Genomic DNA, 14022 nt, shown 5'->3' on the forward strand with positions numbered 1-14022 from the left:
GTGTGAACCCAAACTGTGTGCTTAGTATGAGTTTTTTAACGTTCTCGATAGCGTAAAAGTTAACTCAATTTTGTATGGACTTGGAACAGCGCCCCTAGTGGCAAACGTAGGCAAACGTTCCGACTCCATACAAATTTGAGTTAACTTTTACGCTGTCGAGAACATTAAATAACTCACATTTAGCACATAGGACTGTACACAGCGGCTACTACGATTTAACATATCGCGAAGAAGCGTTCCGACGCCGTCTTCATATGCATACTTACTAGTAAATCTGAGAACGAAATTGTCGTAAAAATCTCCATTCGTAGGCAGTAGTTTTTTTTTTTTATTGCTTAGATGGGTGGACGAGCTCACAGCCCACTTTGTGTGAATTGGTTACTGGAGCCTATAGACATGTACAACGTAAATGCTCCACCCACCTTGAGATATAAGTTCTAAGGTCTCAAATATAGTTACAACGGCTGCCCCACCCTTCAAACCGAAACGCATTACTGCTTCACGGCAAAAATAGGCAGGGTGGTGGTACCCACCCGCGCGGACTCACAAGTGGTCCTACCACCAGTAATTACGCAAATTATAATTTTGCGGGTTTCATTTTTTATTACACGATGTTATTCCTTCACCGTGGAAGTCAATCGTGAACATTTGTTGAGTACGTAGTATTACAGTGGAGGGAGTTTAGTGAACACCATACGCACAAGCTACGATCCAGACGTAATTATTATTGCATTGCATACCGTCTTAGCCGCATGGATGACTTCCACAGGTTTGTATTAGGCATTCGTGTTGTGCTTTCTTATAGGGAAACTCAGTAACCACAAGACGCCGGATTGTCCGAAACCTTTAATTGTTATATGCATCCAGATCAAGAACAAAAGAGTTGAATGTCATCTGACAGGAGTCTTAGAGTTAATTTGCGCCACGCTACATGCATGAAAAGTTTTTAAACTTGAAACATGTATTATCTAATTCGTCTGTTACAATTAACAGTAGGTACCTACAACCTTTGAGCAATTCGATTATCAGTAAAAACATTTACAGGTATCTATTATCGCATGGCAAATATCTTCTTGTATCTATGATAACATAACGTTATGTAAGGGCACTTGAAGAATAAAAACGTGAATACAAAAAATACGATATTAAAAACTTAATAAATATGTATGCACATAAATAATAATATACACTTAATAAGTATGCCCCAATACGTAAGTAAGTAGTACTTAACGAGAATAACTTTTGATGTTATCATTTTATTTCAAATCCATTTTTTTTATTGCTTAGATGTGTGGACGAGCTCACAGCCCACCTGGTGTTAAGTGGTTACTGGAGCCCATAGACATCTACGACGTAAATGCGCCACCCACCTTGAGATATAAGTTCTAAGGTCTCAGTATAGTTACAACGGCTACCCCACCCTTCAAACCGAAACACATTACTGCTTCACGGCAGAAATAGGCAGGGCGGTGGTACCTACCCGTGCGGACTCACAAGAGGTCCTACCACCGGTGATTACGCAAATTATAATTATGCGGGTTTGATTTTTATTGCACGATGTTATTCCTTCACCGTGGAAGTCAATCGTGAACATTTGTTGAGTACGTAGTATTACAGTGGAGGGAGTTTAGTGAACACCATACGCACAAGCTACGATCCAGACGTAATTATTATTGCATTGCATACCGTCTTAGCCGCATGGATGACTTCCACAGGTTTGTATTAGGCATTCGTGTTGTGCTTTCTTATAGGGAAACTCAGTAACCACAAGACGCCGGATTGTCCGAAACCTTTAATTGTTATATGCATCCAGATCAAGAACAAAAGAGTTGAATGTCATCTGACAGGAGTCTTAGAGTTAATTTGCGCCACGCTACATGCATGAAAAGTTTTTAAACTTGAAACATGTATTATCTAATTCGTCTGTTACAATTAACAGTAGGTACCTACAACCTTTGAGCAATTCGATTATCAGTAAAAACATTTACAGGTATCTATTATCGCATGGCAAATATCTTCTTGTATCTATGATAACATAACGTTATGTAAGGGCACTTGAAGAATAAAAACGTGAATACAAAAAATACGATATTAAAAACTTAATAAATATGTATGCACATAAATAATAATATACACTTAATAAGTATGCCCCAATACGTAAGTAAGTAGTACTTAACGAGAATAACTTTTGATGTTATCATTTTATTTCAAATCCATTTTTTTTATTGCTTAGATGTGTGGACGAGCTCACAGCCCACCTGGTGTTAAGTGGTTACTGGAGCCCATAGACATCTACGACGTAAATGCGCCACCCACCTTGAGATATAAGTTCTAAGGTCTCAGTATAGTTACAACGGCTACCCCACCCTTCAAACCGAAACACATTACTGCTTCACGGCAGAAATAGGCAGGGCGGTGGTACCTACCCGTGCGGACTCACAAGAGGTCCTACCACCGGTGATTACGCAAATTATAATTATGCGGGTTTGATTTTTATTGCACGATGTTATTCCTTCACCGTGGAAGTCAATCGTGAACATTTGTTAAGTACGTATTTCATTAGAAAAATTGGTACCCACCTGCGGGATTCGAACACCGATGCATCGCAACAACGAATGCACCGGACGTCTTATCCTGTAGGCCACGACGACTAATGAAATATAATCTACGAATCGTAATGTTCTTATTGCTTATGTGATTCGCTTTAAATCTTTTTTTTTTTTTTGTGGTTTGAACGACCTAATGGTCAGTCCCAAGACTGGCTCTGGTACCCAAGTACCAGAGCCCATAGACAACGTGAAAGCCTCCGCTTTGGGATAAGAGATCGGATCTTTACTTTATTATTGGCACAACGGCAGTTTCACCAATGTGAATGTCATTGAAACGTATCTGATTCGCGACAGAAATAGGCAATTTCATACAAATTAATAAATTTAGTGAATCTTAATTTGCAGATCGATGCAGTTGGTTTTTTGTTCTTGACCACATGTCAGATATGTATAAGAAACAAAAACAAAATGTGTGCAATTCACACGTGGTAGAAGTGAAACCTTCCAAAATTAAAATACAATTATCCTAAACGTCTTAAGTATATGTAAAATTTTGTCATTAGTAAATAATTGTAAGGTAGCGCCCTCTGTGAATTGATATTTTAATTTCACGTATAATCCTAAATTAACAAGAGCTTTCATACACACGTTAGTATTAAAAAATCTCACAGATGGCGCTGTATTAAATAGTATGTATATTTCTGTCTCATTCTTTGCTGGCTTCATCCTACACATTTTTGTATTTGTGTCTCTTACCTGTCGTTTTTTCCGTTTAATCCGGTTTGAAATCACAACGATTCTAAAGAAGTTTTCACTTCAAAAGTGGCATTTGCGTGACGGTGAGATATGAACCCTGCGTTGTTGCTACGACACATTGTCTATCTTTCATCATCATCATCTCAGCCCGTAAACTGTCCACTGTTGAACATAGGTCTCTCAAATTGATGTCCAGTGCGGCCAGTCCGTTTTTTTTTTAAACAATCCCGCTATCTAGAACGTTAAAAAACTCGCACTAAGCACACTGTATTCAATGTGACACTGCGATTTTCACTAGGTCACTACGTCCCACACTGCACTTGCCACTACGTGGTCTCCACTCAGCATCTTTCTACCCTATCATCCGTCCTTTACTCAAACTGAATTACGGAATCTTAATTTAGGGTCCTATAAGTATATTCCGGGTTCCGCTATGAAATATTCTAGCTGGATGTATTTATCTAGTTTCTCTTAGTTCTTTCACCGTTTATACTATGTGGTTTTAATGGTTTCATGATTATTTGAAAGAATTCTACGTTGAGTCAGCGGGCGACTACATACCATCAGGTGGGTCGTGTGCGTCGTCTTGTATCGTCTCTCTACAAGGGCAATAAAAAAGCCAATATACCCAAAGGTCCTAAGAAGAAATGGATGGATTGCGTGAAAGACGATATGTGTAAGAGGGGAGTGAGCGAAGAAATGGCATATGATAGAGAAGTATAGAAGGAGAAAACATGTTGCGCCGACCCCGTGTGACTGAGAAAAGGGCAAGAAATTTTTGATGATACCCAAAAGTACGCGGGATGTTCTGTTCTCTATAATGAATTATACAAAATTCTAAAGGAGACTGCAGAGTAATTTATATAAGACCTTTACACCTAACAATTTCGAATATGAGATTGTCTGAACAAAAAAACAATGAACTTGGGATATTATAATAAAATGTATTACGGAAATCTGTTTTTTTTTTAACAAAATATTTTTCAGTCGTGATTGTTTTGACTCAACGTTTGATGCTACAAATGGTTAATCATGCTATATCAGAATATTAGGTACCTACCTTTTTTATTTGCCCTTGTGGGCAGACGAGTATACGGCCCACCTGATGGTAAGCGGTTATTCACTCGTGGACGTCAGCAATTCCACGAGTAGAGCCAAGTCACCGTCTAAAGGGCGTCACACACGGCGAAGATACTATAATATTTTATCTTAGAATACAATATCGCACATACAATATCACCCATGTTTTTTTTTATTGCTTAGATGGGTGTACGAGCTCACAGCCCACCTGGTGTTAAGTGGTTACTGGAGCCCATAGACATCTACAACGTAAATGTGCCACCCACCTTGAGATATAAGTTCTAAAGTCTCAGTATAGTTACTACGGCTGCCCCACCCTTCAAACCGAAACGCATTACTGTGTAGTGTAACTATGTAGTTACACAGATAACCCTAATATCGATGTATAAAATGTATGTATGTATTGGACCGTCGGTCTACCGAGCAAATATCACCCGCTCGGTGGAAGATGTTCCCTTTGTCGTATATCTCTCCAAAACTGCTTCACGGCAGAAATGGGCGGGGTGGTGTTACCTACCCGTGCGGACTCACAAGAGGTCCTACCACCAGTAAAACATGATTAAGATAATATTTATTTTGATAGTTCATACAAAATGTATAATAGCGATATTGTATGTTAAGGTAGAATATTATAGTATCTTCGCCGTGTGTGACGCCCTTAAAAGTACCTATAATCAGTTCAGTATTTTGGCCCCATATTATGTAACACATTTTGAAGTTAATAAATCGCTTTTGAGGTTATTATCAAAGCAGAACGGTTTGTATATATCACAATAAGTCTACCTTAGACAACGAATATCATTAATTTATTAGAATTTACATATCAATGTGGTGAGTCATTAGGTCAAATGAAATAAATCTAAATTTTAAATTGAACATTTTAATACATCCAATTGTGACTTCGTTACAAATAACATTTTCAGCAAAATGTTTTCAGACTGAAACTACACTATGAAAAACATGTTACTGAAGATTTTAAAAATAAAACATCAAAAATTATTTTAAAAAAAATCATTTAATAACAAAATAATTATATACATTTCATTTATATATATTTCTCTGGAATGATAATAATGTAATTATTAATAAACATTTATTAAAACAAATACTTATGGAAACGAATTTTCATTACCTATTTATTACACTTTCAAGTTCGAACGTGAATATTTTGTGATCTATTTATTTTTTTCTTACATAAAAAATAAAAACACTTATCATTTAACTGAGTACGTCTAATCATGAGTATAAAATGCCCTCAACCTAGTTCCGTAACCTTTCCGTATAACTATCTCGTGGCTGGTACGCGACCAACTCAGATCCGCGGACCTGCTCCGTTTACAGTTTAGATCGGATCGTCTCGATCCTGCCGGCGGCTTGACGCTGCAAATCAGTCAGCTTCATAGCCAGCCCCATGTTGCCCTGGATCTTGATCTTTCCTTGGAAGAACGCCTTCTGAGGGTTCAGTTTCCCGGATATAAGATCGGCCACGTCTTCGTCGCTGATCGTGAAGGTCACGTCGGGTTTTTCAGAGCCGTTGTAGGTGACTTTCCCTTTGCCTTCTTTCGCATTGATGACCCAGTAACCCTCGGCGCCGTCTGGACCGTTTCTGACCTTGAAACCGTAGATCCCGCGGACTTTCTCGATCAAGTTGTCCTGGTCGGTTTGCATGGCCTCTTCAAGGATCTTCATGTATTTGAAGACCTTAAAGCCTTCCGGGTTGTCGGCGACGGCGGCCACATTGTTCGGCGTCACGTTTGAGAATCCTTTACGGTACATTGTGATGACGACAGCACCCCCGAGACCCAAGTTATGTTGCAGCGCTATCCGGGCGCGTGGCACCTGCAATGGTTTTATTCCTTTATTAACACTAGACATACATACCATAACGGGTGAAATGAAGAATTTCATTTTGAATTTTGGATTAAAAATGCACGTATCATCTTATTGCTTTTTTTTTATTAAGCTCACAGCCTACCTGGTGTTAAGTAGATACTGGAGCCCGTAGACATCTACAACGTAAATGCGTCACCCACCTTGAGATATAAGTTCTAAGGTCTCAAGTATAGTTACAACGGCTGCCCCGCCCTTCAAACCGAAACGCATTACTGTTTCACGGCAGAAATAGGCATGGTGGTTGTACCTAACCGCGCGGACTCACAAGAGGTCCTACCACCGGTTGCTTTTGCACGTTTGACTTCGAGACTTTTTCTTACCAATTAATCTACAGTATTCTTCAGTTATTATACCTTTTTTTTTTGAGTATTACCAGTAGTATATCGCTATATACCCGCTATGGTAGAAATAGGTACCAGTAAGCGTTGGTATGATTAGTGTTAAGCGCACCAAGAACTCAAAGCAACAGACGTTCTCACAATTATTTCTCCATTGATACAATGCTTGTAACATCAATATGAACCTTGCGAAAGTTTACATGTAAATAAGCAAAACACATAACATAAAATGTATCTAATATATGGGGGTGTCAGTACAGTCGAGTTTCGATAATTCAGCAAACAATAGTCATATCTATCTTCTATCTATATATATAAAAATGAAGTGCTGTTCGTTAGTCTCGCTAAAACTCGAGAACGGCTGAACCGATTTGGCTAATTTTATTCTTGAATTATTTGTGGAAGTCCAGAGAAGGATTAAAAAGTAGATAAATATGAAAATTCTTGGAATTAAATAAAAATATCAATTTTGTTTTTCCTTTGATGTCCCCCGTCGCGTCGGACGGATACCTCTTGTTTGTTTTAAGTTTATTTTTTACAAAAGTTTAGGTCTTTTATTTATCGATTGAGGCACTACGGAGTCTGCCGGGTCAACTAGTTAATAATACATCAATGCTTTTTCGTCATAACATAATCTAACACATGTGATACCTAATAATATTTAATCTAAGATTAATTCATATTTTATATTAACATCAAGACTTATTAACAATGAGAATATCTGATGACCTCGCGCAATGAGTACATTCGAGCCTTCACGAGTACAAGTTTACGTAATTTTAGTAATGGCAGCCGGTTCAGACTGCAAAAACTACATTGCGTTGCCTAATACTAAACATTTAATGAATCGTTTCCATAGATCTTATACAGAATGTTTGATTAGTTCATTCGTGTGAAACTTGACGCGAACATAAAATTATTTTTTTTATTGCTTAGATGGGTGGACGAGCTCACAGCCCACCTGGTGTTAAGTGGTTACTGGAGCCCATAGACATCTACAACGTAAATGCGCCACCCACCTTGAGATATAAATTCTAAGGTCTCGTGTATAGTTATAACGGCTGCCCCACCCTTCAAACCGAAACGCATTACTGCTTCACGGCAGAAATAGGCAGGGCGGTGGTACCTACCCGTGCGGACTCACAAGAGGTCCTACCACCAGTAATATTAGAGTACGTATTAGATTGTAGAGTATGCTAGCTTCAGCAAATGTGTAGGCGCCTAGGCGAGCTCACGGGGTTCAAACCTGGCGAATTTGCTAACACTAGCTTGCAGTGAGCTAGCCAGTACTAGTATGTTTGGTTCAATACAACCTCCTTGAAAGATATCGGACTCAAATTTAACCCGCTACAGATTAGTTTAATCCAAATCAGCTATGCACAATTCCGGCTGATACACGATTACAATTACAATTCGATCAAAGTCCTCTTTGGAACTCACCTGTTTAATTAATATAATTAATTATATAATGACACACACACACACACTTCAAACCACCAGCAGGAACTAAAAGACAATACGCAATAAATTTCAAAAGGTAATTAACTTGGATTAGTTTTTTGTCAAAGTCGTTGGGATTACGGCAAGATTATTACTATTAAAACGTTTCTTCTATTGATTAATGTAATTTTCGATGAGGTCCTACCTATAATAATAAAGTTAGAGAGTAACACTTCTGATATTTTATAACATTTGAAAACAAAATTGTTAGCTGGATTGAAGAGTAACTTTTGTATAGTTTTGTCTATTTAATTTTCATCATCTCAATAACCTTTCAACGAAAAACACGTCTCATAAGCTACCCAACATAATATTAATTATGTTTATATAAACATTTTAAAAGTAGGCAAAGATAAAATACTTTACTGGTGGTAGGACCTCTTGTGAGTCCGCGCGGGTGGGTACCTACCACCACCCTGCCTATTTCTGCCGTGAAGCAGTAATGCGTTTCGGTTTGAAGGGTGGGGCAGCCGTTGTAACTATACTTGAGATCTTAGAACTTGTATCTCAAGAGCTCCTGTAACCACTTAACACCAGGTGAGCTGTGAGCTCGTCCATCCATCTAAGCAATAAAAAAATAAAAAATAAAATAGTTCAGATCATTTTTCCTTGTTTTTTAATAGATTTCTTTTTGATTTAGTAGCTATTGAAGAGGCTTAGCTTCCTCAAATTTTCAATGAGTAAACATATGATTAAGCTGTTATAATAAAGTAAATGTATATAAATCTTCGGGTGTCGTTGTGGTTAAATTGAAATCATTGGGTAAAGACTAGTTTTAATTAAATTGCGTTCTTAAGCCTCTGAGACTTAGTACTAAGTTACAGTACCCGGCGATAAATATTGCACATCGACTGTGGGAAAGAGACGGTTAATTTTTGCTTCGTAGAGCGTTATATCTGTTGCACATTACCTAATTGACATTTAGACTCCATCGATACCCGATCGTTGATGTTTCGTCGCGCATAGGTAACGCTCTACGACAAAATCAAAATTAGAAGACTGCCTCTTTCTAAATATCGAAGTGCAATTTTTTTATGATTGAAAGATTACTTGGTGGTTGGCCCGGAGGCCTTTCCAGTTTCACCAGGACATGTGGGCGAGCAAAGACTCAGCCAGGAGGGGTGGGATTTGCTAACAACTGCCCGAGCGCCTCCGAAGGAGACCTAACTCAAGAGCAATTGCTTCGCGAATGAATCCAGTACCGGATCGTAATCGCGACCCACTGAGAAGATCCGGCGAGAAACTCAGCGGGCTGATGCATGGGTTAGGTTGCACGTCGACCTCTTTGTCGAGTTCGACGAGTACGGTTACCGGGGTAGCAATATTTATTGCCTGGTACTGTAGTACAGTTGTAGGTGGCACTTCAGCGAAGGTTTTATTACCATGAACACACGATACATGACGTTTAGTGTTCTAGCAAATCACAGCGAAGCGTTGCTGGATTTCTCTAGAAAATTCAAGACGTAGTAAAATCCAACGTAGTAATATAAAAATCGACGATAATACAAAAGATAATGTTTTAGATAAAGCAAACAAAAAACATGTTAAAGCATCATATCGGCGAATACGATTAGGAGATCAAACAGACATCATCTGATATAATATGGTCATTTTCTTTAGTTCCACCACTATAGATTATGGTTATCAGTAAATTCGTATTTGTGGCGATTGGAAAAACAGCGTCACCATAGTTATGAAGCGAATACCCATTGAGAGCCTCCGGAAACAATCAGTCTTATTAGATAGTCTATATTTGAGGGAGTGCTCTGCATAATATCTGCCTACGGAAGCAAATTTTCGCAGTTTTCCGGTAATTAAATATGTCAGACGCAGAGTCGCACATACATTCTGTAGCTATTTCCTATTAACCGAACACACGCCTAAGGGGCTATTCCAAATTCGCGCGGATCGGTAGGTGAGGTCACGGGCTCAACCTAAGAGAATTGCTAACATTAGCCCTAGCAAGAGCAGAGCTTTGCAAAATCTACTACCGGATCCGAATCGCGCCCCCCTGACAAAATCCGGCCAGAAACTCAGCGAATAACACTCATCATAATGCGGTATTCAATGAGTTTAACTTATATATTGAAGTAGCAGAATAAGGCTTCTACTCTACAAAAAAACGGCTACAGGAAAAAATTATAATACACTTAGCAGATTATTTAGATGTTATATCTCTCCTTATTTTTAACCGACTTCAAAAAAGGATGTTCTCAACTCGACTGTTTTTTTTTTATGTTTGTTACTTCATAACTTTTGACTGGGTGAATCGATTTTGATGATTCTTTTTTTATTATAATTTTTTGTCCGATTTAGTCAATTTAGTCCAGTTCTGATAGTGGTATCCATGAGAAAACCATATAAGTCTTAAATTTGCATTAAGTACGTGCGCGACAAATAGATGAATAACTCAATATTACGCCAACCGATTTCGATGATTATTGTTTTTAGTGTATTTTGTGTAATTTGTTTAGGAATATATATTTTTTCTATTTGAAGTTGTTTTTTGTTAAAGCATGTCGATTTACAATTATTAATTTTTCATCCTCTAGACTAACTAGCGGTAATGGAACATTGGGGTAATATGCCTACTTTTTTTATTTTGCCCAAATAGGTCATGACGTGGTTTGATCATGGGATAAATAACAAAATAAAAACTTGTATTTAGTTTATTATATTTTCAAATAATCATTGACGTTGTTAATGAATCGCGCCCACTGATAAGACGGTGTTATTTTGATACGAAGTGGACATTACCCCCTGAATCTCGCAATAACATTCTAATATAATTGATATTATGTTCATCGTAATACATACCGCTCCTAGGTTTAAAATGACAATATTTCCATTACACTCTATGGGAAGACACTATGTTCAAATACATCTCTTATTATTATTATTATGATTGTCTTTATCATTATTACTAATGTCATTAAATAAGACAGTTTCACTGAAGTCAGCTTAATGGACAAGTAATCGATAATCAGATCAAACTGTTATTATTTTATTAGTTACTGTAAGTTGTGTTTTGATTTCTAGAAAAACTTCCAGATATTCGTATTTTACTTATATTTTTAGGCAGAAACTAATACTGTGACTATTTTAAATCTCTAAGGCACACCCTTAGATCAAATTATTAACACTTGTGTTCTGATAAAGTATCAAGACGCTATAGGTGGCAGTATTCAGATTCTAGAGTGCTCTATTACTCCTCAAGAGAAGATTTACCTGAATCTTAAGTAAATTTGGTAATCTACATTATAAAAGGTGTGTATTTGGACAATGAATAGCAATATATGAAGTGTCTTAAAAATTTGCTGAAAAACATGAATACCTGAATTATTACAGTTGTAAAGATATGTAAAAATAACAGATAATTTTATATAACTTATGATTCTGAAAAACATGTGATATGAACGTGATGTAATATTTATGATTAAATATTTGAGGTTTTATAGTTGAACAGTAAGTGAAAGTAGGTTAATATTTGAATCTTTCAATTTGAAAAGCTAAAGTGAAAGTTTAGTTGGAGTTAAGCTTTTGTTGGTCTTGATGAAGGATTTGTGGCATATCATATAGGTGATTACTTTTAAGCTAATTTAGACGCGACGGGACTATGCCGGTATTCGAATCCCACAGGTACCAATTTCTCTGATGAAATACGCACTTAACAAATTTTCACGAATGAATTCCATGGTGAAGGCATAACATCGTGTTTTAAAAATCAAACTAGCGAAAACTATAATTTGTAATTACCGGTTCTAAGGCGTCTTGTGAGTCCGCAAGGGTAGGTGCCGCCACCCTGCCTATTTCTACCGTGAAGCAGTAATGCGGTTCGGTTTGAAGGGAAGGGGCAGCCATGTAATAATGTATACTTAGAACTCATGTCTCAAGATGGGTGGCAGCATTTATGCTGTTGATGATTAAGGACTTCGGTGACCACTTAAATCCAGGTGGGTTACAAGCTCATCCACCCATGCAAACAATATAAAAATAATGTAGGTATGTTCTTCTGTCTATGGCTCCATAACTACCAATCATATTTTGTAAAGTCAGAATTGGACAAAACATTAGATACTGCAACACATAACAGGTGCCATGCCATCTCAATAAATAATATTATAAAATACATTATGGTCAGCCTCCTTCTCCTTCATTAGCATACCAGGTGGTATTTATGACTAGATAAGTTTTATGTGTGAGTAGGGATAAAGATCCCTAACATGTAATTGAAGAAGTGTTAGCTTCTGTTCCTTCTCAATAATTTATAGTAATTTTTTAAGTTAAAAATGTCAGATTCAACAAGTTAAATTGGTGTTGCAATTAAACAGGCAATATTTTACATTACCGTTGTTGCCAATATTTCAGATTTGCTTCAAAGTAGCTAAAGAACTTGAACCGTAGTATTAACTTGAGACTTGAAACTCCCACGCACACAGAGACAATGTTACATTTACGTTTTGACATCACAAAACACATGACCCAACCAACAATCAACCAACCTGTCTTTCTCCAGCCTCTCCTCTTAATTGCCAGTTGAGTTCTGCACACTGGGCCAGGCCGGTTGCTCCGAGAGGATGACCCTTAGCAATCAAACCACCACTTGGGTTGACTACAACTTGGCCTCCATAAGTGTTATTGCCTGAATCAATGAATTTTCCTGCTTCACCTTCACCGCATAGCTGTAGGCCTTCATATGTGATCATCTCATTAGCAGCAAAGCAGTCATGGAGTTCCACAACATCTACCTGTTTTGGTGAAATTCCAGTCTTGGCATACAATTTGCTTGCAGCCAATTTGGTCATGTCATACCCGGCCACTTTCATCAGACTGTTCTCTTCAAATAAAGCAGGAGTGTCAGTTGCCATCTCCATTCCAATTATCTCTACAGCTTTGTCTTGTAGTCCATAACGGATGACAGCCTCTTCAGACATGAGGACAGCTGCACCTGCACCATCACTGGTCGGACAGCATTCCAGTTTGGTGAGAGGACCGTAAATCTTTCTCGAATTCAGAATTTCTTCTACTGTATATTCTCTTTTGCCTTGAGCCCTCGGATTTTTAACTCCATGACGGTGATTTTTGGCTGCAATTTTAGCTAGATGGAGCTCTGTCGTTTCATATTTTTTCATGTGCTCTATGGCAGCATTACCAAAGTATTGTGCTGTAATGGGAGCTCCTGTTAAATCAGCAATTTCTGCCATTTTAAGTGTGTGCCTGTCCATTGGGTTGGTTCTGTCATCGAAATGACCACCTCCCAAAGCACCGGGAGCCATTTTCTCGAATCCTACGGCAAGTGCTACATCACACATGCCTCCTTCAATAAGCTGTTTCGATAAAAACAATGCATTTGAGCCTGTGGAGCAGTTGTTATTAACATTGTAGATGGGAATACCGGTCATTCCGACCTGATACAGCACGCGCTGTCCGCAGGTCGAGTCACCGAACACATAGCCGCAGACCGCCTGTTGAATGTCGTCGTATTTAATACGAGCGTCAGCCAGGGCCTCTAACACCGCTTCCTTGCCGAAGTCGGGATAGTCACCTCCGGTAGAGGGCTTGACGAAGTTCGTCATCCCGACGCCAACGACGTACACTTTTCTAGGCATTGTTATAATAATAATTACTATACCTCACGGTAGACGACAGGCGAGCCGGAACTCTGAATCCGAATTGATCCGCTGGTGGTATAGTCTACTCCTTGAGTTACTGATACGGCAGATAAACTTAATATCTCGAGATAATAATAAATATCTTAGAATGTCGACAGAACGACCGTCAAAGTCCAATTTCGCTGCGACTGAGTGATCACGTGACTGAAATTATCATGACTTGACACGACACATTCATAGATATCATACACCAAAAAAGTACTCTGTAAAACTTTGTAGCAATCTGCATTAAGA

The 14022-nt window shown here is 38.2% G+C and overlaps 1 protein-coding gene across 1 annotated transcript; it reads right to left on the reverse strand.

Moving 5' to 3' along the window:
• Positions 1-5381: 5381 nt before the first annotated feature.
• Positions 5382-13921, reverse strand: Scpx (sterol carrier protein x). The gene is given in 2 exon segments (NM_001043913.1): positions 5382-6224; positions 12619-13921. Coding segments are annotated over 2 exon segments (1611 nt in total). The 5' UTR covers positions 13726-13921; the 3' UTR covers positions 5382-5720.
• Between the last annotated feature and the right edge of the window lie 101 nt (positions 13922-14022).

The sequence above is a fragment of the Bombyx mori genome, chromosome 3 (genome assembly GCF_030269925.1).
Source record: "Bombyx mori chromosome 3, ASM3026992v2".
NCBI classification, from domain to species: Eukaryota; Metazoa; Arthropoda; class Insecta; order Lepidoptera; family Bombycidae; genus Bombyx; species Bombyx mori.